The 26,952-nt window shown below is 39.4% G+C and overlaps 1 protein-coding gene across 1 annotated transcript in view; it reads left to right on the forward strand.

Moving 5' to 3' along the window:
- Nucleotides 1-26,952, forward strand: part of dntt (deoxynucleotidyltransferase, terminal) — a 98,000-nt gene that overhangs the window by 58,343 nt on the left and 12,705 nt on the right. The window contains exons 9-10 of the mRNA XM_005933588.2: nucleotides 1,387-1,635; nucleotides 1,980-2,063. Coding sequence (XP_005933650.1) covers nucleotides 1,387-1,635; nucleotides 1,980-2,063 — 333 coding nt within the window. The remainder of the gene's footprint in view (nucleotides 1-1,386; nucleotides 1,636-1,979; nucleotides 2,064-26,952) is intronic.

A 26,952-nucleotide genomic window follows, 5' to 3' on the forward strand; every position in this document is an offset into this window, starting at 1 on the left:
AACTCTTATTCTCTGGCCATCAGTTTCACATGGCTATCATCTATATTCTTCAACACTTGTGTGTGAAATTTACATCAAGTGTGAGCATGCAGCAATTTGTCATGTCAAGAAAAATATACTCATTCCTCAGCTTACTATTTTAAGAAGAGCAAAAATTCAACACTGCTTAAAGAGACATTACCATGACTCAGTCTTTTCAATACCCTCAGGCCTGTGTCTAAGCAGCCTTTTATGAAGAATCAGGTTCTGAAGCAAGTCGTTCATGTAAAGCAATACTTTTTGTTAGAATTTCATTCAGATTTCAGAGAGAACTACTTCAATCACCCTGTGCTGAACCATTTTGATAATATCAGAAATATGGTGGCGGTAAAGCATTGAAAAAATAAAAGAGTTTGGTCAATGCACAATATGGAACTCTTTAAGCTAAATAATACCGAATGAGGAAAATGTCACATCAAATTCCCGATCTGATATCTTTATTTGAAGAGTTGGGAATGAAACCTGGCTCTCTTCATAGCTTCAGTATGCTTAAAGACTCAATTCTTGGTAAGACAGGGATGCGATTACTGCTGTCAATGATACACCAGCAAAATCTTCCAATTAAATATTTTACCAAATTATATCAACACAAATTGAACCGTTTTTTGGCAAAGATATTAGAAAACTCTCCAGCTTATCTACATTAACAGAGAAGTTTGCACGGGGAAAAAAAATCTGTTGGTTATTAAGAAAAAAACATTTCACCGTGAACTGAAGCATTTCACTCTAATTGTGCTTTTTGATCCAGGTTTAAACACTGAACAGGATTCTAGTAATTGAGTCTTTTTAAACTACAAATTACAAAATTCGATAGCTCGTGCCAGTCAGCGGAACACATAATAATGGAGGCTTTTATGTCCGTGCGTCTTAATTACTGGAACGCTGACAAGACATTATTCTGGTTGACAAGAATGTGGCTTTGTATTAGGACTAAGGGGACAAAATACTACAAATGTTACATTCTTATGTCAGTCTTAGAGTTTTTAATAGTTCGGTTTCTTTCACTTCAGTGAATGTTCCTTTAATGTGGCCATTGTGGTTCTATAGGTCATGCTAATATTATTTTATGCAAAATATTTCTAGATTAAGATTTCTGTATGAAATAAACCAGAATTATCCTGCACATCTAATCATCAGATTATTTAGAATAATACTTTATTATTTTATTTCAGTGAGCCTGCAACATGTGCAAGCGATGCATCTTAGACATCGCCTGCACGTATTGGTTGCTCTGAAGCCCGGGTCAACATATTAAGATATTACAGATGACATTTTATAAACTGTTTTGTATCTTTGAGAAGCAGATGGAAAAGACCGGTGAACACATCCTTATTTTATTTTCTACAGGGCATTCTTCTCTACTGTGAATACCAGGCCTCTACTTTTGATGAGTCGAAGCTTCCCAGCCACAGGTTTGAGGCCATGGACCACTTTGCAAAGTGTTTCCTGATCCTGCGTCTGGAGGACAGCCAAGTAGAGGGAGGTCGCCAAACTGCTGAGGAAGACAGGAGAGGCTGGAGGGCTGTACGCGTGGACTTGGTGTCTCCACCTGTGGATCGCTACGCCTTTACTCTTCTTGGCTGGAGCGGCTCCAGGGTAAGAAGGATTATAGAGAATGAATGAAAGTTAGGTAGCTGCAGGAAGAAGGTGTGAGTAGAAAGAAATGTACTAGTAGTTATTCAGTACATCTTAGAAGTGCTTGAACCACAATTTGAAACCACAATTTGGTATCTAAGGCCAAGTGTACATGATGAAAATATGATTTCATATCAGCAAAGTCTCATATCCTATAACCATTTTGCTAATAACAATAATGAAAAGACATAGAAGTCCTCCAGGAATACAAAATGCATTTAGACATCGCTGTTTCCTTTTAAAGTCATATGGCTGACAAGGAAAATAGGTATTTAATTTCAGACTATCGATTCTTCCTTTCACAGCAGTTTGAGAGAGACCTGAGGAGGTTTGCTCGAATGGAGCGGCGAATGCTGTTGGACAATCACGCTTTGTATGACAAAACTAAGGTACATTTAAATTAAAACATTTAATTTTTAGCTGATAATTTTAAATTTGGGCATATTTATGATAAACGTATGATTCAACTGCATGATCAACGTAAACCTAGTACATTTCCATGAAGTGCTTTGCATTTATATTCATTCTATCAGTGATTTATATTTATTCATTCATTTAAAAAAATATTTGGTAAATAACTGTAAAAATAAGAAATTCTAACTGCACTTTACTTTTAATGTCAATAATGGGTTGGAGTAGTTAATTCACACATGTACAATATTTAGCTTTATGACTCATTGACAGTCAGCTTATTTTGCTGTTGATCCCCAGTAAGAAGGCGTCCACTTCTTCAGCAACTCATCTTTTACTTGCGATACTACAGATGTTGAGTTTTCACAGAACATTTCTGAAATGAGGGGGAAATGCAGGTCTTTTCAACTTTTTGCACCGACCGTTTTGAATGTGATATAATGCATGCGTCTTTTTTCTGTCACCTGCAGGTAAGTGGCATTTTACCATAAGGCAGTGTCTGTAAATCATTTATCTAAAGCATAAACAAAGAGCAGTGTCAGTATTTGTGACAGTATGTGATGTAGACATGACTGAAACCCATCCTGTGTAAGCTACAAGTCATATAATTAGAAAACAGCAGAAAGTAAGTTAGACATTTTTAGTCCTGAATATTGTCTCTTGCAAATTTCAAAAGTCTTAAATTCATTTCTGTGAAAAATTAACATTTAACTGTCCCAGAAAATAACTACCACCTCTGTCGCCTCTGTCAGTGCACTCCAGGGTGGCTGTGGCTACAATGTAGCCATCACCAGTGTGTGAATGTGTGTGTGAATGGGTGGATGACTGGTTGTGTAAAGCGCTTTGGGGTCCTCAGGGACTAGAAAAGCGCTATACAAATACAGGCTATTTACCATTTACCATTACCAAGTCTTAAACTCAGAAATCAAAGGTCAAGAGATTTGTGTGTCATTCCCTTTGTAAAGAATGGTCACCATGGAGGACATCGGCACAGAAATTAAAATTTCAATTGAATTATTTCTTATAATCAAGACAGCCCATAAAGAGGTGTTAGGTCTGATCACAGATAAAAGTTAAAGTCATGCAGGCCACACTTGAAATACGATAGTTTTAATTGTGCATACAAGGTTTTCTAAAACAGACAGCTATTTAAATATAACACTGTCAAACAAATGAGTTCAGTCAAACGTCTCTAACCTAAGACGCACAGCATGTTACTATGCAATGTACTGGACACCCTAAAGTGCACTATTCAATCTACCGGTTACCATCTCTTAGCATTAGTTGTATCATAACTGCTTAATTAGCGTAACCAGTGTTGAAGATGAAACAAATTCACGTGCACGTTTCTATTCTTTGTTTTAACTCATCTCAGTTTAAATGTCTTTTTAAAAATAATAATTATGTCCTAATATTCTGCATACAAAAAATCTCTGGGTGTTTTTGACATTGCCCACAATATCCATGATGAATTGCAAATTTAATTAGAAGACAACCACAAACAGCTTGTCTGTAAGTTGTTTGCAAAGAGATGTCTCAACCAAATTAATACTGCAGTGAGTAGACTTAATTACTAACCACGAAGCCATTGTTAAATTGTATCTTATTCTTTTCTTTTCCTTGCTTTTCTCTCACTGCAGCAGTTTGACACAGATGGCTATCCTCCCTGAGCCAGGTTCCCTCTGAGGTTTCTCTCTGTTAAAAGGAAGTTTTTTTCTGTCTTTTTTGTCTCACAAAGCACTGTGCACAGGTTTTATGAACTGACATTAAGTATTGTCTTTGAAGAAGCAAAGGAATCAGTCTGAAATTTGCATGATTCAATTGAAACAAATAAAAAAAAACCCACACAAAACAAGGTTGGTTGATCTTCTAACAATGCACTAATATATAAATATAGGCCAAACTAAAGAAGGACCAAAGAACTAAAGAAGGAAAATTGTGTTTTCATCAGGGTGAAATGATGGAGACTGTGGAGGCTGGGGCAGGCATTCTCTGATAAAAAGGGCTGCCTGATTAAAAACAAATTTGCTGTCTAAACTTGAAATCTGTGTAAAGACAAAAGTAAAACATTATTTCCTTTAAGACTTGAGTAAACAACATGATAATTAAGTTGCTATAAGTGTGTCATGTGCACATACAAACTAGTGTATTTATAAAAAAAATATTTATGTAAGTATTTATGTATGTAATAGATGCCTTAGTGAAACAAACTCAAAACACTGGAATCTCTGCTGAAAAAATTAACTTTGCTTGTGTGCATGCCTTGTACATATCATGTGTTGCGCGACTATTTGTCATTAATCGCTGTGTGGCAGGCAGGCAAGCAGGAGTGGTGGACCCAAAATGCAGAACTCAGACACGGAAGTGAAACTTAAAGTGCAGCTTTGTTGCTGGGAAAAACCTCATACTAACTAAACTCACCAAAAAACAAAAGTCTGAACAGAGGAACCAAGGACTGAAACACTGGAAAAGAAATACTAAACTGGAGCAGGAGACTAAACACTAGAAACATGGAAGCAGAACACACAGCTAGTTGAGGGTAAGAGGATGAACAGACGTTAACGACGCGGCACCGAGTAGGGGAAGACACAGACACTAAATACACATAGCAGCAATCAAGGGATGAGCAACAGGAGGGGGACACACCTGGGGGAAATCAAAGCTGACGGAACAGGGGAAACGTAAACGGAACACACTCACATGAGACAAAGACTTCAGAATAAAACAGGAAACTCACAGACACAGAACCAGGCAAGACACTGAACTAAACAGACAGATTCACAAGCAGACAGTGTGACACCATAGACAGACGGAGGGAACACAGAGAAGTGGGAGCACAGGCAACCTAAACTAAACATGAGGGCAAGATAACAAAACCTAAACCAGAAATAATAATAATAATAATAATCATCATCATCATCATCATCATCATCATCATCAGATAGCTAAAGAATCAGAATATAATTATAATCAAAACCGTATCACCAGAGAATAAGAGCTAATCCATAATGCAAAAATAAACCAAAACATAAGAAACTCAAAATGCTGGTCGACTACCTGCAATAGTTATGCCTTGTTCTGCTAACGTCTCCCCTTAGCATTCCAGCTAAGTTAACAGTTCTAGCAACAACCATCACAGCCATATCATTACACAAAGTGAGATAAGCTTTTTTGGTATCAATTATCTACTTAGAAAATCAGTTTGCATGATTCATTTATATATGCAAACGCATATGCTCACAGGAAAATTCATTACGTACGTCTTGCTAGTACTGGACTGGACCCTCTTTTGCCTTAAGAGCCGCCTCAGTTCTTTGTGGCATAGATTCAGCAAGTTGATGTAACTAGTTGCTGCGGTGGCCATTTGAATACTAGCTTTATGTTCAAGAAACCAGTTTTAGATGAATTGAACTCTGACCAGGCAGAATTGTAGCTTTAACATGATTTGAGCCTTGTGACATCAGAAAATTGGTGGACGTTGGTCATAAAGGGATGAGCCTGGCCAGCAACAGACAGGCTGTTTCATTTAAATGATACTCAGCTGGTACTGAAGGGAATAAAATGTGCCATCATTGCACCACCCACCTGAGTGGTTCATACACGGCAACATGGATCCATTCTTTCATGTTGTTTATGCCAGATTCTAAGCATACCATCTGAACATCACAGCAGAAATTGTGACTCACCAGGCAATATTTTCCCAGTCTTCTATTGTCCAATTTTGGTGAGCTCACTTGAACAGCAGCCTCAGTTTCCTGTTAGCTGACAGGAGTGGCACTTGTTTGAAGCACAACTACTTCAGTGCTCGGTTTGAACTTCAACAGGTGGTTTGGACTATGTCTACGTGTACTGAGTTGCTACCATGTTTTATGGTGTACCAAATGTTTTGAGTTGGTGAAAGGTCTGGATTGCAGGCAGAATGTTCGGCACTTGGACTCTTCTACAACAGAGCCATGCTGTTGCGCCTTTTCAGATTTACAAGCTTCCATAGGAACTAATGCAGCACCAAGAAGTTTGTCCATATATGGTTTCTTCTTTTGCATTTCTATGTGTGGATAGCAAAGCAAACTGTGTTCTGTAAGTTTTGCTGAGCCTGTGCAGTGATTGCAACAACAGAACTTCGATGACATTAAAATCTTGCCTGTTTTTTAAGCTACTGGAAGTCCCAGGCTTCTAACTTTCTACCTTTAAAACCCGCCTTCCAGCCAAATGGCTGGTAGGCTTTTAGCTAGGCTTTAGCTTCAGCCAAGTGGAAGCTAAATTGGTTAGTCATTCATATGTACATTAGGTTGTTACCTGAGAATTCTGGAGGGGAGTGGGGGTGTGTGAAGGATTGCTGATTTCTAACTGCCAACTGCCTCTTTGTTTTTCTGGTGGGGGGGAGCTGCTAAAAGCTGTGAACTTCCTTTTGTGTTCGTCTTGATGCATTCTCAATCATCCAGGAAAATAAATCTCCAAAAGTCACCAACTTGGAGTGGTTAGTTTCCTGCGCCACAAGGAATGTTTTATTAATGTTGTATTAATGTTTTAAGAACTGTGGGCATTCGATATTGATATTTAACCTTGTCCCTTGCACACAAAGATTTCTTCCCAATGTTTGAATCTTTCGATGACACCTATTTTTTTGGTGAACTTGGTGAACTTCTCTGCCTCTCCAAGATGCTCTTTATACCCCCAATCATGTTACTCACCTGTTGGCAGTTAGCCTAACTCGTTACAAAACATTCCTCTAGCTGTTGTTTTTAGCACCACTTACGTTTCAGCCTTTTGTTGTCCCAGATTCCAGGAGATGTGTTGCTGCTACATTTTCTCAGTTGTTTTCCGTGTTCTATTGTGAACAAAATATGGCTCTATGAAATTCACAAATCATTTCATTCTGCTTTTTTTCTTACATTTTTATATTGTGCACATCAGTCAAGCTGCTTTGGAAGTCGTTTATATATTGGCTATCATATTAACTGTAATTGTCGACACATAAAATTGAAGAAAAGGGAAATTACCTCATCGGTACGCCATAGCTTCAACATTATTTTACCATAAGCTGAATTTGATTTATTTGCCTGTAATGGGTCTTTGCTGTGTTGTGCCCGCTTTTTTATTTCAAGGGTCTGCTGCTGTGCTGGTGTAATGAGTACTTCTTGATCCTGTTTGCTAACACCAACAAAGATGTGCTTTGTCTGAAGACTTGATGTGCTTGGGTGGAAATACATGTAATGCAATTTGTGCAACTTGTGCACACAACCATGGTTTAATCTAAACTTCCATTTGGAAGCACTTTAAAATAAAAAAGTCAAAGTGATCAAAAGTATCATCTACACAAACAGCAACACCCAAGCTTACGGAGCAGAACGCTGTATTGTAATGAGACGATGTTACACTGTTGCTCACCTCACTGGTCAACGATTTTTATTTGGATGGTGATCAGTGTGGATGATAGCTGTTGTGTTGAACAGCTACAGCGAAGAAAGCTCAAAGTTATTTACTGTAACACGAGTTTCCCTCTCTGAGCAAGAAGAAAGTTAGAACAAGAGCGAGAACAACAATTTTTAATTATAGCACTGCGCTTCGTGGGAGGTGGGCAGAGTTTGGCAGGGCTCGATGCAGCGCCGCGCTCCATCTCCATCACACACGCATAAACAAATGAACGCACTGCATATTCGAGTTCATCAGAGCAAGTTGAGTGAGCAAAAATATATCTTAATGTTTCAGTATACAAAAGCAAAAACCTTGTTAAAGTAAAGGTAATTGCATTTGGGAGCTCAGGGTTCATTTACACATTTCCAAATTAAATAAACAGCATTATGTTTGGCACAGTCGTATGTAGGTGCACGGTGCAGAGGGAAAGCTTATTCACAGCATAACCTATGCAATTTAACAACCAATTAACTCTTTTCTTGCCTACAGTGGTAGATCTAATTAAAATTTGCTTAGGAACAACTTTTCTTTGTTGTAACTTTGTACCTAATTGGCTTTTAGGAAGAACAGAAGAGGACAGTAGGTGTGCTTCATCTTGTAAGCTGAATGTCTCATGTGGTGGTGGTAAAAGCGAGATGATAAGATGGGCTGTCATAATTAGTAACCTGTGACAGAATCCACTTCCATCATGGCATGTGAGATATATTATAGGGTTTGTTTCACGCATGCAGAGAAGTCATTTTCCACATGTGAAAATTGGCTGTGACAACGTTTGATGAGATCGCAGGTAGGCAGTGGTGACAGACAGCTGGGTTATATTTACATTTTCCAGGCCAGAAGCAAAAAGTGAGGGTGTTTGAATACATACATAAGTGAAAAACAACCCTAAAATGACTTTGTGCCTTTAACCCTGTGAACCCTAATCACATGCACGTTGTATTACCAGCAGGAAATGCACTATCGCGGCTTTATTTATTCACGCAAACCTCGGATTTACAGCCACAGCTCAGACTGAGTTACGCTCCTAAAAAAAGTACAAGTGCCTCAGCATAATCCTAAAAAAAGAGATTGACACGACTCTTCAGCTGAAGGACTCAATTATTCAGCAGGGAAAAGTTTATAGTACTGACAAGACGACAACAAAAATTCCAGGGAACCATCAATCTTCATGACAGACGTCTTCGAAGCTCGTGTTTATCCTATCCTCGCTACTATTCATTGCATCCTGTAAGGCACCCGCGGCTCATTTCCAATGCATGGGGGAGACAGGCAAGCCGTTTGAGTCGCGAGTCAAGCGGGACAAGGGTGTAAGGCGTATCAGCGGGCAGATCGACAGGGAAGACACCCTGTCACCGCAACGTCCCGTCAGCTGCTCCCCGGGGAAAGAGGTCAAAGTCCCCGAGATCACTGGGTGGCAGCTTCCTGACAGATAATATACGCATCCAGCCAACTCAGATGGTGTTTATTTAAATGCAAGGGCAGAACCAGGCTTGCTGACAGTGCAGCCATCCATGCACTGGTGTGGACGGGGGGAAATCACACACACACACACACTCACGCACGCACAGTAATTCTTGGAAAAACCTTGCATGCTGGTTTTTCTTTTTGGAGTTTGATTCGCTAAGATGGTACGTTAAACACAAAACAGAGGCTCAGATTCTAGTATGTGAGAAAGGTGACAAAATGCAACCACAAGGCAGTGGGAACTCATCAGCCTGCTGAGGATTTAAAAGTGTGGTGAAAACAGGCCAAACACACACTCTGTCACTGAAGCCGTGTCACCACTTGCCAGGACTGTAGTTTCAAGGTCGTCACAAAGCTTAACAGGGGAACGTCCGGGCAGAACTGTACAGCAGTGTGACCCGTTTTTCATTCCACGCTCCACTTTTCCACCATAATTAACGTAATGAAGATCAATTAACTGTCCCGTGTCTGTCTTGTTGCTGCCTTCACACAACGCTGACTGTTCCCTGTGTTCACGCCTTCGACTTGACCAGGAGAGGAAGAGCATCCTCCCCCTTGTGTTATTTTGTCCACACTCACGTTGTTAATTGGTCCGACGTATGGCTGAGGACAGGGCGGTAATAGGGCTTTCATCTTTTTCCTGTCCCTTGTAATTGGCCAGCAGATTTGGAGAGGTTCTGCACCGCCAGTGTGACTGGTGTCAAGGAAACAGGGGAGCGATGAGGACTGATGTCTGATTAAAAGGGTAGACATCCGTGCTTAGGACTAAAGGCGGTCATTTAGAGGACTTTAATCTTGCGAGCTTCAGAGTGGCTCTCAGTGGACACAAGCTGGTCTCTGTCTTATTATGAAATGCTTAAAAAAAGATTAGAGGGTGAAGCTCAAGCTAATGATCTCTTCCCAATTAAGACGAAGCTCAAGGGGAATCCATGAGTCACTGTGGGAGAGGTCTTCACAACTGTCTCAGTCATTCAGGGTTCATGTACACGACAGATGTTTCCAGGTTCAAACATTTGCCATAACAAAGTTTTATTAGACAGAATTTTTATTTTATTTTATTAGACATAACGGAACAACACATTCTTTATCTGCTTTATTGATGTAAGGTGATAGGTGTTGTTAGCTGGAGCTCCTCATGGTTAAAAAAAAGGCCTTACATAACACAGCGGGCCAAACTACACTGGAAAGAAGGGCTGAGTAGCAACTTTCACTGCTTCTTAAAAGAAACATCGCTCTATTGAGATGTTAAGCTACATTTTCCCTTATTTTTAATCCTCTGAACTGGCAGCTTGACAGGTTTCCAAACATTTGCCCCTCTTCGTTCCCAGACAGTCCAAGGAAATAAAGAGCCCTAAGACAGAACTAATCAGTGTTTCCATCACACAACATCTGAAGAACTGTCGAGATTATGCAGCTTTAGAGGGGGAGATGCCATTTTCACACACAGTGACAGAGTTGTCATGTTGGGTTTTTTTTTGTGGTTTTCTGTAACTCGTTGTGACATAAGCAGTAGAGCAGTGGAGAGAGCTTCTAAACATGCCGGTCTCCTAAATAACAAGGCATGTGTGTTGTGATCAGTTTATCATTGTTATTCCTGCTTTTATTGTGCAAGAAAAGTAAATAACAAAGACCAAATTTATTTATTTATTTTTGTTTTTTTGTGTCAGTCAACATATGACAAACATTTCTTGGATCCAGCTTGAGAGATTTGTTTTCCAAGGCAGAGAAAGCAAGCACTTTAATTAAAGATGCCTTCATGAGCTTTCTGAAGAAGTGCTGGTAATATTTCACCATGCACTGACATAATACAGCCTTTTCAGCAGATATGGTGAACCTGCGTGTTAGCAAACAGCTTCTTATCTCCTTATCCAGTGAGCAACAGTATCATTGATTTAAAGTTGTGTGTGTGTGTGTGTGTCCTGTATTTACCCTTACTTAGCTTTGCTTTTTCCTGGTGGAAATGGGTTGCTTTTTAATGCTTGTTAATACTTCTGGTACCAATTTGCTTCTTTGGTTTGTTTGTAATGTTTGTTCTGAAAATAGATTTGAAAAAAATATGGGTGTGTCCTACAGATGAATGAATCATTGTAAAGCTTGGTAGCATTAAATGAGACCTGTATGTGGTTGTTGCAGCCCTGTTTCAATCCCTAAATCAAACTGGGTGCTAACACTTGCTTATCGTGTTAACGAATGCTGTACGACTATAGACCAGAAGGTCTTGTTTTTGTTGGTGTGTCAGTGAACTTGGATGAGCAATTCCAGGAGTAGCAAACTGAAACTCCTAAATGTAATTCAGCTATCACTACAACAGTGCAGTGGGTGTGTATCGTTGTGGCTATTGTACACCTACTGTCCAAAAAAAGCAGTTGTGGTTACAGGTCTTTATGTGCCTGTCTGTCAGGGGACAAGTTTTGCTGATGCAACAGTGTTGCAACAAGACAAGATACAGTGATGATATTTTTTAAGATGTGTAGTTAAACTCACTAAAACCTAAATGAATTCTGAATAATGAAGTAGCTAGATAAAGGAGTAATGAGTAACTGGTGCTTGTAATTTGTAATTAACCTACTGATTTACCATATGAGGTGTCTTTTCTCTACACACGTAATGTTTTAGGCGTTATTCTTTCATGAGAAGTCATTGATGTTGCTCCTGGTGTGAATCCACTGTGAAATGATCAGTGCCACATCTTTGGTTTTCCTACTGCAAAATGTCAAAAGTTGTCTCAGATCCTTGGCTGTCTGGTTTTCTTAGAAATGTCCCCACTGTGGAAAAGGCCTATTTTTCCAATAAAGAAGCTGCCAAGTCAGTTGGGTTTTCTAGTAATTGGTCAGCGTGAAGGGAAATGGACAAAACACAGGAAATCTTTGGCACCCCGGCGTGATCGATATGACTGCACCTCCACTGTCAAGTTTGGGTTGCGACACCCTGCTAGCAATAACTGACATCTAGTCGTCCTCTGAAAATACTCTGCTGACTTGTACTGCCACAGGCACTTACACCCAGCATCAGTTCCTCACCACCACAGTTGAATTTTAACTGAGGTGCAAGTCGGAGGGAGCGGTTTGGGGAGGGAAATGTGTGTGTGTGTGTTTGTCTGCGTGCGTGTGTGTGTCCTCTGCTGTAAGTCTGAAGGTTTGTGATAATTAATATGTGTAGTGGGTTTGATGAATGAGGACAGGTGGAGGATTTCATCATGCCTAGACAGACTGACTCCCTCCCTGGGCAGGAGGGATCTATGACCCAGCCCAACACCTCCAAAAAAAACCTCGCCCCTCTATGTGTAGCAGTATCTACCCTTGAAAATTACCGAGTGTGTGTTGTGAATGTGCGGCGTGTTTGCAGTCTCCAAACCACAGTACACCTGTTAAAAATGTGTTCATGTACATCAAACTCGCTGTCGTTTGTTCTGCCTTTTTGTGCATACTTTGGCGTGTGCTCTCATAGCGTGCTATATACTGCGAGCGTGAGCGTGTGTGTGTATCTGAATGTGTCTTTCTCAGAGGGTAATTACTCTATGTCATGTGTGGAGTGTGATTAATGAGGTTCTGGTCAAAAGGCTGGGAGCATAGATGTCCTGGCTTTGGTCCTGAAGCACAGATACTGATATGAGAGGGCCATTCATATTCTCTTTCTACCTGACACCCAGCAGCTCTACACCACACTCCAGTGGACAGTAGGCCTCCACCAACCCAGTGTTAAGCAAAATGAGAAGACGGCGCCTAGTAGATATTGTACATCTCTGCTCCAGTGGGATCATTTTACTGAAATAACAGTGTTAAACATTTAAGAAAGGCTTACACCTACACTCGTTTCCTTTTCGGGTGTATTTATCTTTCATCTATCAACCTCAGAAGGTACAAAATACGAAAATTTAAATGATTTCTTTTTCTGTGATGACAGCTGTGAGGATACATGCATACGATATTAATTTTCACCGGCAATTTCTGAGGTCAAAATTCATTCTCTTAGAAAAATGAAGGAAATGCTTTAATTAGAAAAATATTGCACATGCTCTGACTCCAAAGAGGGTCCACGAAGAACTTCTTTGCAGCTGTAATGTAATTGCAAATATAGCATTAACTTTGACCTCCAGGAGGGCCTTCATTCTTCAAAAGACCTGAAGGAAACATAAAAAATTCAAATGGATTTCTTTTTTGGTTGTACCATTATTGGATTCCTCAAGGATAAATTTTTATGTGTAAAAAAACGAAGGGGCTTGCACATGCATTGCAGCACAAACAGTAGTATAAAGGTCTACAGGAGAGTCCTTTTTAAAGTGGTTTATATACATAAATGAAAATATTTCGGCAGGTGGCTCTCCTAACTCTTTTTGACAAACGTAAAATGTTTAAATGCGATGATAAATTCATGATGGTTGTGTTATCTGACACATGCTTTCCTTCACCACTGGGGTGAGAGCAGAATTTAATACGAAGCTCGCCGTCAAATTACAATATCTTGGATGTAGAGTGCTCACAGCTCTTTTGACCGCCCCTCCCAACCTCCTCCACCCTGTGAGCAGTGGATGAGTGGACAATAACAGGGCAATTGCACTGGGCTTTGGGGAGCCGTGGTTTTGAAAGCTCCCCTGGCCGGATGGCTGACTCTCACAGGCAGTGTTTGCAGTGAGAACAGGCAGCTGCCTGGAAGGAGGCCCCTTTTCATGAGCAGAGAAGGGGGAGTAGAGGTTTAATTTAGCGATGGTGGACCCTCAGGGCGGCCCGCGGTGTAATACGCACACATGCTCGAACGTGCTTTGTGACAGACAATTGAGCCAAGGAGCGGGAAGGTCTTTGTCCTCTAAACATCCCGCTGGCAGGTGAACAGAGTTGGGAAACTTTCCGTTTCTAAAGGGAAGCATTTGTGGAGTGAGTGGCGGGGATGGTGGTGAGCTGTTCTCTTACCATTCACATTTGCAAATGTTTCTTGTCGACCTTGGTGGCACGTCTGTTTTTATGAATTTTAATTAACAGAGGTAGATGAATAGACCTGATAGCTGCTGTTGAAAGAACACATCAAGATGTTTTTTTTCTCCCAAGGTCAGATGTTCCAATTCAGTTCAGTACCTGGTGTTCAGCTATTAGCTTGAACCCTAGGTTGATGTAAAACAGAAACTTCTTACTGGTGATGCAGACAAGTGATAATAAAAAGAAGATCTTTAGGAAAAGACAGTAAACCTGAGGTGAATGTGGTTCTGAACCAATTTGTAATTTGCACACATAAAGTCCTCCTTCTCAACCTAAAATGTTGAGAATGTGGCACCATTCACACTCATCTCACTGGTGTTTTCATTAAACCTTTAGATTACAATCGAATTCAGTTTTTTACAATTAAAAATATCTTAAACTATTCCTGTTTATTGCCCATATTTGTTAAAAAAAAACAAAAACCAATAGCAATAGTAGCATTTATTGAACAAGAAAAAGCTGAGGAGGATGAGTGTAGGTAAGCAACTAAGAGGAAAAGTTTATTTATTCCTCGTCTCACACAGGTATAAACAATATGTTTATACACACTAAGAGGATTACAGGCTGCCTTATAGTCACTTGTTATTACTGCTGTGGAAACAGAGCATCCCAGGAACATTATTCCAGTAATTGCTACACTTGGTGTTCTATTTTCAGATACAGAAATTGATTTCATTTTTTTCTTCTTTCTTTTATTTAACTTCTAGTTTGGGGATGGTCTGTTTTGTTATAAGCTGTGAGCGGGTTGGATTTTGCTTTCATTTACTTTTAACCCTTATTCATCCAAGAACTGTGTTTGACTTGATGCAGCAACAGCACGTTTAGTGGTGATTAGGACTGACAGGTAAAACCTTTTATATTTAAGTTCGTTATTTCTTACTGTAATGATTAAATTGCACTAACTCCTCCTAGACATGTGAATAAATCTGGATAAAACAATAGATGAAGTACCCGTAGGTACTAGAATTATCAGTATTTATGGACATTGATCAGGAAGAAGCTGAAAAACTATCTAAAGATTTAATAAAGGAGGTGAAAAAGAAGCCAACAATCACTGTAACAGAGCCTCTGAAGTCTTGAATGAAACCTTGAATGAGACAGAAATTGAACTCTAAGTATTACTAATGTAAAGAGCTGGTGAGAACATGCCTGGAAGAATTGGATATATTGCCCAAATCCACATGTGCAAAGCTTGTATACTTAAATAGGATTTTATATTTCTGTATTAAAGTTGTTCTGCAGATATGTTGTAACCACGAACCCTTCTAAAAGCCCATGCTGTAAACTGTCTGAAATACAGCTCTTTAGAAGTGTTACTACACATTACCTCAACACAGCCTGCAAAGCTTTTGACTGAACGGTTTGGTGCTGTTGTTTCCTCCTACACATTTCAAGCTAGTTGCTCTTCTGCTACTATTTTTCAAATCAGCTGGTAGAGAATGAATCACCTCAAAGAGTGCGACCAAAACCCAGCCAGTGTTTTGGCATTAAAACTGCAGACCAATGCATGCACACCTAGCAAAATCATCAGCCACTTGCTTAGGTGCTGTTGTAGGTTCTGCATAGATTTATTGCAGAAGTAAAAATTAAGCTTTACCCAAGAACAAAAAACTGCCTCTTCTAAAACAGCCTTTATAAACCAGTGAGGCTCTGAATCCATTTTTATATAAGACATTTGACTTTTTTCACCTTTTCATCAGTCTGAATCAGTCTCATTTATAACTATTCTGCAACACAGTAAATTTTGTTAAATTGAATAAAGTGTGAAGTGGCTTTCTGAAGCGACATGCATTCTTTTTTTTAATTAAAAATGAAAAAAGGAATGTGCATTCTGAAATATCTAGATGCTTTACAGTAAAGCTTTTCACACTTGGAATAAGAGTAATGAAAGAAGTATCAGGACCAGATGTACACGCAGCAGAAATAAAAGATATTTCAGAGACATTCTTCTGGAAAAACTCCCATTCAGTTTTGGCAAAGGGTTATGTCTGGGTAAAGTGTGCTGGAGGCAGAACACTGGCAATCCAGTTACACATCATGATCTGACTCAACTATTAGTTTTATACCAACCCTGATTTAAAACGTGTCAATAAAAATCTTTGTCACTTGAACACAATGCAGAAATGTCAAATGACCAGAAGCGTCCTCATCATGGGGGAAATAGGTATCACTGTAGGTGGAAACACCATCTATGCAGACATAAATGTCATCACTGCACGTGGAAACGTCATGTTTGGCAATAAAGTACCAAGTCATTTATTGTAAATGGGTGATTATCATCTGTGGAGCAACAAAAAACGCTCTTTGATGTGACAGCACTGCCCGCAAAAAATCAGGCAGTTATAAAAAAGACTGACATACAGCATGAAGACATCTTGCAGCAGAGGAGAGCTGGATGAGGAATGGCTTCTTAAGAAGGGATCAGACTTCAGGATTTAAAAAGTCTCAACATATCTTGTATTTACAGGCCGTCTGCTGCAGATTTCTCTCATAAAACCTCGTCTTGCGCTCCAAGAGAAGCTCCCACCTATACTGGGGAGATAAGGACAGGAAATGACAGATTACAAGATGCATTCGGATTTGAAAATAGGATTTAGAAAATTGGACCGTCCCAAATATTGCACACATGTGCATTTTTGCAGTGTGTGGTGACAAACTCAAGACAAGCATGGAGCTACTGTGGGAATACTTTTTCATAAGTGTTCTTAAAAGAAGCGAATAGAGAAACTTATATTCTTATTTAGCTTTTCTTTCCATAGCTGTCTTTTCTTTTCTTTTCACTCTTACTATTTACTCTTCCTGAAGTAGCTATTCTACTTTATGATGCATTTGTTATATTTGATATTAATCAATCTTAAGGCTCAAAAGGCACAAAAAATTAACTATTCCTAATGGCCACAGAATGCTCCATACTCCATGTTGCCTTGTAACTCCTAGTTTCCTGTTCCCTAGTCTTAGTTTCAAATTTTCCGAGTTGGGTTTTGTTTGGTAGTATTTTAGTTTTTTACAGCAAAATAAAGCTGCCTTTTTGAGCTCATCCCCGTGCGTACCGAGTCCTGCATTTGGGTCCTTCCTCCTGCCTGCAACAGCTAGCCTTGACAAGCTAATTGCATGACCAGTAAGCTCTAACCTAAATCTAAAATGTGGCAAGCAGGTTTCACTGGATACATTTCCATGTATGCAGATGATACCCGAACTTTCCCACTAGCGTGACCATAGCGTTCATTTATGTCCACCTCTTTATTAATGTTGTTAACTTTGATACAATTTTTCATAAAGTTCCATCTTTAGGTATTTATTTTTATTTAGTGTGATTTATAAACAAATACATACAGCACTCACATTCCTATCAGCTGCTTTAAATATAGTGCTAATGTGCATATGGTAGAATATTCACATGTGGCACATAGAGGCACTGTAGGTGAGTAAAATTTTAATTATATAACACCTTTCAAGAAGATCAACACCGTTCAAACAGCCTCATAGCTGAACAACTATGAGTTCAGCTATGAGGCTGTTTGAACGGTGCAGAATTTAGCATTAAACATTTCTAATTATCAATCTAAGGACCACTTGGATGTTATCATGTTTTGGTATCTTTTCTTTGTCTTGTTTTAGATTTAAATACTAGGTAACAAAAAGGAAGGAAGTCCACCAGTCCCAGATGCATGTGCAAGCGTCAGCATTCACAGATTCTATCTAATACTAAAGAAAGGATGACTCTGCTGCTGGATTGTGTGTGCCAGAGAGGTCTGAGTGTCACAATGCAAACGAGTTGCTTGGGAACCTTGTGGTGGCATTTGCAAAATACTGCTTCTGTGGCTGGCTGCCCTTGGAAGATGGATGTGAGAGATGGATCCAGTGGCTCAGGTCATAAGAAGTAAGATAACATCACAGTGCAGTTGTGGGATATAATAGCCAGTTTGACCTGGCCACCACACTCCTCTGATGTCAGTGCTAGCACACAACTGGGGATGAAATTGAATGAAGCAAGTGGAAAGTAGCATATGCCCATCAAATCTGATATTGTCATCATCGTTTTTAAAAACAGGGTACTCCAGGCCCTTTTCTGAGATACTACCATATCAGGTGGTGGGATATTTAAGTATGGAGCAGATTTTTTACTTTGTTGGTCCCCGAGTACTTACTTATGTTTCATACGAGTCAGAATGGTAAGACGTCCTTATATGTTCACTTCTATGGTACCACGACACTTCATAATTACATCTATCATTTGTTTCTGCCTAAAAATGAAAATTAAAAATCACCAAGGGTAAATTTCACTGTTAAACAAATCGCTCCTTTCTGCACAGCCTTTAATTTTGAAATGCCACTTTCTTCCTCACCATCTAACCTTTTCACCTGCCTTGCACTGTAGACGGAATACAAGTCAAACAATGGAGATGGAATAAAGATAACAGCAAATACCATCAGATTGTTCATGTTTTACTAAATCCGGATCCATATGGTATTTCCAGCAGTAAACAGCATATTTCTGGGATTGCCTTTAATGCTTAGTAGTTGCTAAAAGACAATTCAGACAAAAGCTTTTGGTTTGACCATGTATTGCTGCACTTTGCCTGGCTTCTTATCTTTGGTTGATATTCATTTGCTTCCAGTCTGTGTCCAGGCATTGTAATTAGGATTTCCACTAAGAGCTTCAAATTTCCCTGCCGATCCTCTGACCGTGTTAATGCCTCACACAACAAGTCTCAGTGTCTTCTTGCATTTATTCTGATTAAAAACCCTGCTCTCCTTTAAGGGAGCTGCCACTCAGCATTACAAAGACTGGGGTTTGCATGTTTGCCATAAAAGCCCAGCACATATTTCCAATTTTTTCTCTGACAGTCAAAAAGGGTTCAAAGAATTTTTCATTTCAAGGATTTACTTTGATCAGTTTGGATGTTTTCTCTGGCAAGTCCCTGAGTCGGTCGTGAAAGGTTTTGACTGTAGTGGAATGCAGACAGTTAAATCGGGGTGAATTCACCATGAATTATACAGTGGCAGCATTCAGTTAGTGTAATGTGAAGGTGTTACATTTATGTCTGATTTCATTCCAGATATTTTCTGACCAGTCCATAGACATTTGAGGATTTCTGAGAAACTGTAATACAAAACTGGAAGCAAGTTTATTCTGTGTTGGTTTGTTATATTTGAAGCACATGTGGTTTGTGTATATATAGAGAGTATAAATACTGAGTTTTGATTTCTTAATCAATTGTAACTAATATTTCTTGAAGAGCTGTGGAATAAAAATGAGTTGGCCACCTTCTCATTGTGAAAGGTCTTCTTTTGACCTCCTTCCCCTTGAATAAGATCCCTGCTTTCTCCAGCCACTAAATTAATGACACCCTAATGAAAAGTGAACAATGCAAATATGGACATTCATTTCAGGATACATTGGCTATTTGATTGGGTCGTTCCACACAGAGGTCAGGGAAACAATTAAGGGACTTTAATGGGATGAATTGGGGAGTGTGGAGTGGGATGGCTGGCATAATAATGGTCCAAGCTGATGAAGATTAGTGGTGCAGAGCCAGTTAAAAAGTAGTCAACCAGTTTATGATTTTATCTGTTTTTACTCACATGGAAGTACTGTATTAGATATTTTTGCTTTTTTGTATGTATTTTTAAAATGTATTTTTATATTTAAATTCAGAATTTTGGTAAAGTGTTTGAGAAAAGAATAAAGACTTGTGATCCTTTGAAGTGGAGCTCAGGACACTGCAAAGCTCTAAGCTAAATCCTAACAGGCTGACAATATTTTAGAACAGGAAAAATCGCTACAGTTCTCCAGCTTAAGTTAGCAATATAACAATATGTAATAAGTATAAGATACAAAAAAATAGCTGAAGCTGAAGTAAATGTCATTAGTTTTCATCCAAAACGGTTCTACTAAATAACTGTCAACTCCAAGTTGACACTTGATGAAAAATTGAGCCTGTTTCCAAATCAGGAAGATGGTCTTTAGTTAACCAAAGATAAAGATATTTTCACATTTTGTTAAACAATATATATAGCTCTTAGTGTCACTGAGAAGGTGTTTGACTAAATGAGAAGGGACAGAACTTATCAGGAATATTCAACATCATCGCACTGAACACAGAAGTTTAGTGATGGCGACACTGAAGAAAAAACGGCCAGCGCACACATGGCGTGAATCCAGTCGCGTGTGCAAATTCATTTTTTGCCTAGTGTAGGAATGTTGCTACGCAAATATTAGTGAATCAGGCCCAAAAGTTGAGATATAAGAAAATCACAATTTGATGCGAGCCGCTATGAGTTTCATATTATTGAATCATTAGTCATTATTAACTCCAGTCCAAACACATGCAGTTAGTGGGGTTAGGTTAATTGTTGATTCTCAGTTGCCCATGTGAATGTGAGTGCGAATGGTTGTCTGCTCCTCTACGTTAGCCCTGCGACAGACTGGCGACCTCTCCAGGGTGTACGCCGCCTCTCGCCCTATGGTAGCTCAGATCGGCTTCAGACCCCCCATAAGGATAAGCAGAAGAGAATGGATAGATAGTTATTATCAGTCTCTGGCTAACTTCAAAAGTGTCTCTTTTGCCCCTCACCCCCAACCAGTCACAGCAGATGGCTGCCCCTCTCTGAGCGTGGTTCTAATAGAGGCTTCTTTAATTTCCCTTCCCACTGTCTCAAATACTTGCATCTGATTGTTGCTGTTTCTCAGTCTTATTGTAGGGTCTTTACCTTACAATATTAAGCACCTTGATGAGACTGTTGTTTTGATTTGGCACTATATAAATAAATAAAATAGCCATAAATAAATAGCCATGCAATGCTTGCTATAAAGGGCAACACAATGCTGAATCCTACTTTCTGGTGATGGAGTGCTTCTAAGTGCTTCTTGACAAACAGTTTGTGCTTTGGTCTTGTGTTCCAATTTATCATTTTCTGTAGATGGAGTAGAATTTGTTTATGTCTAACACCTGCAGTTTTTCTGGGGCATATAGGGCAAATCTACAGCACTGTAAAGAAGGGGAACGGGCTTCAAAAAAATCAGCTGTAATTTTTCAATTTATGCGGACAGTTTTCAGAGGCTGATGTTTGATGTTAACACTCAATATGGAAATTCGCTAAAGGGAAGGCAAACAGCAATGACAATGAAACAAGGGAGGAAAAAAAGCAAGAGTGACACATGAAGAGAAGGGCAGAGACAGGGCAATGCTGTTACTGTTCCTGAAGACTGTAGTCCCTGACAAGGCTGTAGCAGCAGGATGGTCATCTAATCAGCCTTCACAGTAGGACAACTACATCAGTTAGCATCACTGATAAATCATATTGACAGCTACTGCTTGACAGAAGGGGGTAATGATAGAGGAGGGAATGTGGAACTGTTGAAAAATAGACTGAAATTAAGGGGAATTAGGGGTGAAACGAGTGATGGACATGTTTAGAGGAAGGAGCATTTCTAAAAGAAGAAAAGTACATCCAGGATAATTGCATGAATATTATCTGTTCACTTACTGCATTTTAATTCTCTTACCTCTCTCCCCCTGACACCCTTTTCACCATCACCACCACACCAGTGTACATCTGCCTCCACTTCTCCAGCCTCCCATCCACCCACACAGTGCCTGTTACCAGCGCTTAATTGGTGGAAAAAAGGATGGGAAGTATTTATAGATTCTATTGAGGCTGTGTTTTGCATTACTAAAAAAAAAAAAAAAAAAAGGAAAAAAAATTCAATAGAAGGCTATTATCCCTGAATCCTGCAACCTGCAAACTATTTTCCTGGAATTACACAAAGAGAAGAAATGAGTTGCTCTGTAAACTTGGAAGATGGAACAAGGGGACAAAAAAAGAGAAAATAATGAGAGAGCTGATCCAGGATGTGCTGGCTCACTCAAGAGACAGATCCTCGTCCATTATTGATGAAAGTGAATGGCAGTAGGTTTCAGGAAGGCCTGGTGTTGGACCTTGTCTGCTTGTCATCTAACATTAATTGACACAGCCCTTGCGGTGGTGCAGGCACCCTTCCATCCAGGCTCTCGTTTCAGTTTACCCGATGATTTATTTACACGGACACTTGAGTAAAAAGTCACTGGGATGCTCTAGCCTTGTCTTGTGGTAAAAAGTGTGGGAGGATTCACTGCACAACAGCGTCATATATGATATGTATAAACATATTTTTCACAGTAAAGTGGCTTTGCTGAATCTCAATTATCACTAAATGAATCTGCAGTGGAGCTCCACACTAGTGGCTGAGTTACTGTCAGCTCCAACCCCTTCTAGACATGCACTCCGATAGCATGTAATCATGTCAGCTGCAGTCTGAATGTGCACCGCGGTTACTTTTCGTAACCTTGTACCATTTTTGCATCACATCCAACGGAGCATTAAGTCCCGACGCGTGCCTCACATTAATAGACTCTCACAGACTGTGCATGTGTCTCTCCAGCATCTGGAATTGTTCAGCTTGCTAAAATACACCGTTCTTCAAGAGAACACTCTATACGGCAAGAACATGAGACACCTGATGCCAGTCTCCCTGTCATGGTCCCGCTTGTAGTTTATCACATACCTGCAGCATCACATGCAAGTGTTTTCAAACAAGAGTTAAGTGCATTCGCTGTGCTATAATAGCGGCAATGTGACAGAATGATGAAAGTAAATATTTACTTACCCTAAATTTACATGTAGGATGACTTTGTGAATGATCAAAATAAACTTACCGTGGTAAAAAAAAACCCCCAAAAGAAATCCCAATTTTAATCTTGCTTTGATTTACTGTCAAAAATTGCACAACTTACTACAATATTACTCATGCACTCTATCTTGTTATGTCAGTGCCGTGGGTATATCTAAATTGGGAATGTTAATATACAAGTGATCTATATCTGAATAACTGAATCACAGCATGCTGTCACTTTAAAAGACTGTAGACGGCAGTGTTATGTAGTTCAGGCTTTACTTTCAGCAGACCATCATACACAGAATAGCATGTGGTGCAATAGCATTTTTTGGTGTTTATATGGGGTAGTTAGCTAATTGTGTATATTATCTGTTGTGGTTGTGCCAGGGTCAAGTCTACGTGTGAGCAGCGAAACCATCTATTCAAATTAGCTGAACTTTGACCCAAGCTGTGCTGACTTTTGAGAGCACAGTCATTAAGTGAAGGCTACTGTTGTTATTGAAATTATAACAGGACAGGTTAAAAACACCTTTTGCTGTTACTGCAAACTGTTTGTCGTCAGTAAGGTTGCTTCCACAAATGCCCCACCGCGCTACAGATTGTCTGCTATTGCTAATGACTACAAGTCATTAGAAAACAGTTGAGGTTAACTTATCCTGTTTGATTTCAGTTGTAGTGTTCATTATTTTCCCATTGAGGCAGCAATTAGCCCATTTATGACTTGTGAACGAACTAGAATGAACCGTGCAAAGATTATATTTACACTTTGTACAATATACATTTTTTCAAACAAAATGCCACAAGAAAAGAAAAAAGTTTCAAGGGTGCAGATGGACTGAATGGTTTCGCACATCTGGTTAACTTTCCATGTCTGATAAAGCTGTGCATTGCTGCCTGCTTGAGAGAAAGTGTCACTTACTTTCAGATGTTTGCTCCAGATGGAGCTGGTTTGTAAAGAACAAACGTAACAGGTAAAAAAAAAAAATCTACTGACTGAATTGAAAGACATAAATATTCTGGTATTATAGGCTGCGATGTGTTTAGGTGCCAGTGTACATTGTAAAGTGCACTGAATGGTGATATAAGTGCAAGGGTTTGAAAAACAAGGCTTAGAAATTTATGTAAAAAGTGTTAAGCAACTCTGTTGTCAGTAGATGTAATGTGATGATTCAGCCTGTATCAAGTTCATGAAGGGTTATTTAGGAGCTATTCTGAGCACTGTTTGTTGATCAGAGTCCTCCTGCTCAGAGGTGATGAATTTTCTGTGTGCAGAACCAACACTTGGACAAAATATGGGGGGGCAAAGCAAAGATGACAAGCTACAGTTCCTCCAGAGCTCCACATGTGTAATGATGTAGGAAACAGGATGTGGTGACTGATTTTTTTTTGTCACCTTTTGGGAACAATGACACTGTATTAGAACCAAGGTGTGATGAGGAGGAATCCATTAATCCGGCCGTGCATTGGATTCAACATGTCAAATAAGAACGCTTTCATTGCTTTTAAAAGGAGTCTGCTTTGATCAATCGCACTGAGGCAGTTTTGTAATGGAGTAAAACTCTAGCACAAAAGACTCACTGCCATAAATGATTCTCCCAATGGGACTCTGAGGTACATATATGGTACTTTAAATCAAACCGCTTTTAGAGGAGATAACATATTTGGCTACATGTTCTCAGATCCCAAGAGAAGAGTAGGAAACTGTACATGAGCTGCAAGACGAAGGATGGCTCGACAGCCTGTTAACTCTGGGCGTCATGATGCTCTGCATTGGATGATGAAGTGCTGTAGAATTAAAACATGTTGTTTGTTAGAATCAATTGATATGCAGACTAAAGCCATGAAAATAATAGAAAATGGCTGCCTTCACTTTCATGAAACTCTGATTCTCCGGAAGCGCACGATTCAAGGCTCTGGCATCCAAATTACCCTGCACTGCATGATTATGACTGACACACAATATTGCACACCTTTGACTCTCCAGTGGTACATTTACCACCACAATGATTTCCCAAAATACAAAATGAGTTCTATTAACAAAATACAGCAATGGGCATCTGGGAAAAATGCACACGGCAGTGCGCTGTTATAAAAACAGAACCCCGTGTGCCCTCATGCCTGATTTATTTGGTCTCACCGCATCCAGAATCAGGCACTAGGGTTAATCACAGTGAATAATTACCCAACACTCAACAGTCCAAATTTTTCATTTTAAAGTCTCAAAAGTTGCATTAAGAATGGTAAAACATTTACATTATTGTCTAATCAGCAGAACCTAGATGTAAAAAGGGTTTTTATTAAGCCTTTCTGATGATGTCCTTGATTTTATAGAAAGAACTCAATTTTATTTCAGGTTTTCTTTCAGTATAAAGGGGGTGAGTTTGCAGTAATAATAGTATGATATTAGTAATATATAGAGTACTGTGCACAAGTCTTGAGATGTCCCTCTTTTCCTTTTTAGGTAAAAGGGAAATAGCTGCAGTGATTTATTGAAACCCACAAAAATAAATGGAAAACCAGTATGACATTTGTACAGTTCTAATGAGCTTCAGAGTAAATATTTGATATGACCATATTCTTCAACACAGCTTGAAGTCTCTTAGGCGAGCTTTTCTTGTAATATCTTTAAGTAGCTTCCAAAGATGAACTTTGAAGGATCTTCAGAAAGCATGGAGAACTACAAGACCACTTTTAGAAAGGTCTGCCGCTGCCTTTGAACTGAAAAATAAAGAGAGGACAAATAGCTCAATACTTGCATTGTACTCTACACTCACTGCCCACATCATTAGGTACTGTTGTTATGTTAACCTAAATGTCTAAAGAACCATTCACATGGGAGCAACTAAATGCATTTAGGCATGTAGACATGGTCAAGACAACACAGTGAAGTTTAAAATGAGCATCAGAATAGGATTTAAGTGATTTTCTTTGCAGCTGGTGCCAGACTGGCTGGTCTGGGTAATTCAGACATCCCTGATCAACTTGGATTCTCCTGCACAACCATCTCTAGAATCTAAAGAGAACAGTCCAAAAAATATCCAATGAGTAGCTGATGGGTTATAGCAGCAGAAGACAACAACATGATCGGCATTTTTGTCAGCACTAAATTTGGATAACAGAAGATTAGAAAAATAAATATTTGTTGGTCTGATGAGTCCACTGTGAAATTCAGATGGTGGGGTTAGAATTGAGAATAGATAGCATGAGACATGCTGATCCACACTGCCTTGAGTCAATGGCTTATAGGCTTCTGGTGGTGTAATGGCATACGGCATATTTTTTGGAACATCTGTTAAACACCACAACCTACCTGAGTATTGTTGTTGACCGTGTCCACCCCCTTATGACCACAGGGTTTCCAACTTCTGATGTTTGCTACCAGCAGGATAATGCACCATGTCACAAATTGTAAATTATCTAAAACCGGTGTCTTGAACATGACAATGAGTTCCCTGTAATTAAATGGCCTCCACCGCCATCAGATCTCAACTCAGCAGAACACCTTTGGGATGTAATGGAACAGGAGATTAGCACCAACCCTTTATCACCTCACTAAATCTCTTCCACGAAGAATTAAAGCAACTCTGAAGACAAAAATGGACCTAATAAAGTGTAATATTGGCAGTGCATAATATAAACAAAGATGGCTTGGATGCATGTCCAAAACTGTGATTAGGTATAGAGAAGCTTACATGTCTAACCTTCAGATGTTCTCTGCTTATATAACATAACATTTTTTCAGTGTAGTGCCCAATGAAATGATTCCTGAGCTCTCGGCTCCTATCAATGAGAAAATGTGTCATAAAAACATTCTAAACAAAGCTCATATTTTTCTAATGTGCTGTTTCTAATTGACCAGAATGAGCGGATTGCTGAGTCAGCAGCATCTGATCACACTGTCTGTAGCAGGAAGCAAATTGGTCATGCTAAACCATCCCCTCGTCAACAAACCAATTAATTATTTATGGGCTTCAGTGGAGCAGAAAAACTTAATTTATTGTTATCATTAGAAGAGGTTTCTGTTTGGGTCCACATGAGGATGAGTCAAGCTACAATTACAGGAGCTGCAAATTTGTACAGTTGTGGGAGAAATCTCCTACAATCCACAAGACACCTGCCAAGTGATGAACTTCGTGTCAGTGGTTATGGAGCAAATGGAAATGACATGCCTGGCAGCAAATAAACATCAAGGAGTGCAAAGGTTGTTTTAAAATACTATTAGATGGCCAGCAGTGTTATTATTATTTGTGTGTAAAAGAAAAATAATATTTTAAATGTGATTCACATGTGGCTTGTCTTTGTTGGGTTTAGCTGTGCATGATATTTTCAGTGCCTAACAAATGTCGAGGGGCAAACTGA

This window comes from Haplochromis burtoni, unplaced genomic scaffold, assembly GCF_018398535.1.
Source record: "Haplochromis burtoni strain Fernald_Lab_line unplaced genomic scaffold, NCSU_Asbu1 Contig_170, whole genome shotgun sequence".
NCBI classification, from domain to species: Eukaryota; Metazoa; Chordata; class Actinopteri; order Cichliformes; family Cichlidae; genus Haplochromis; species Haplochromis burtoni.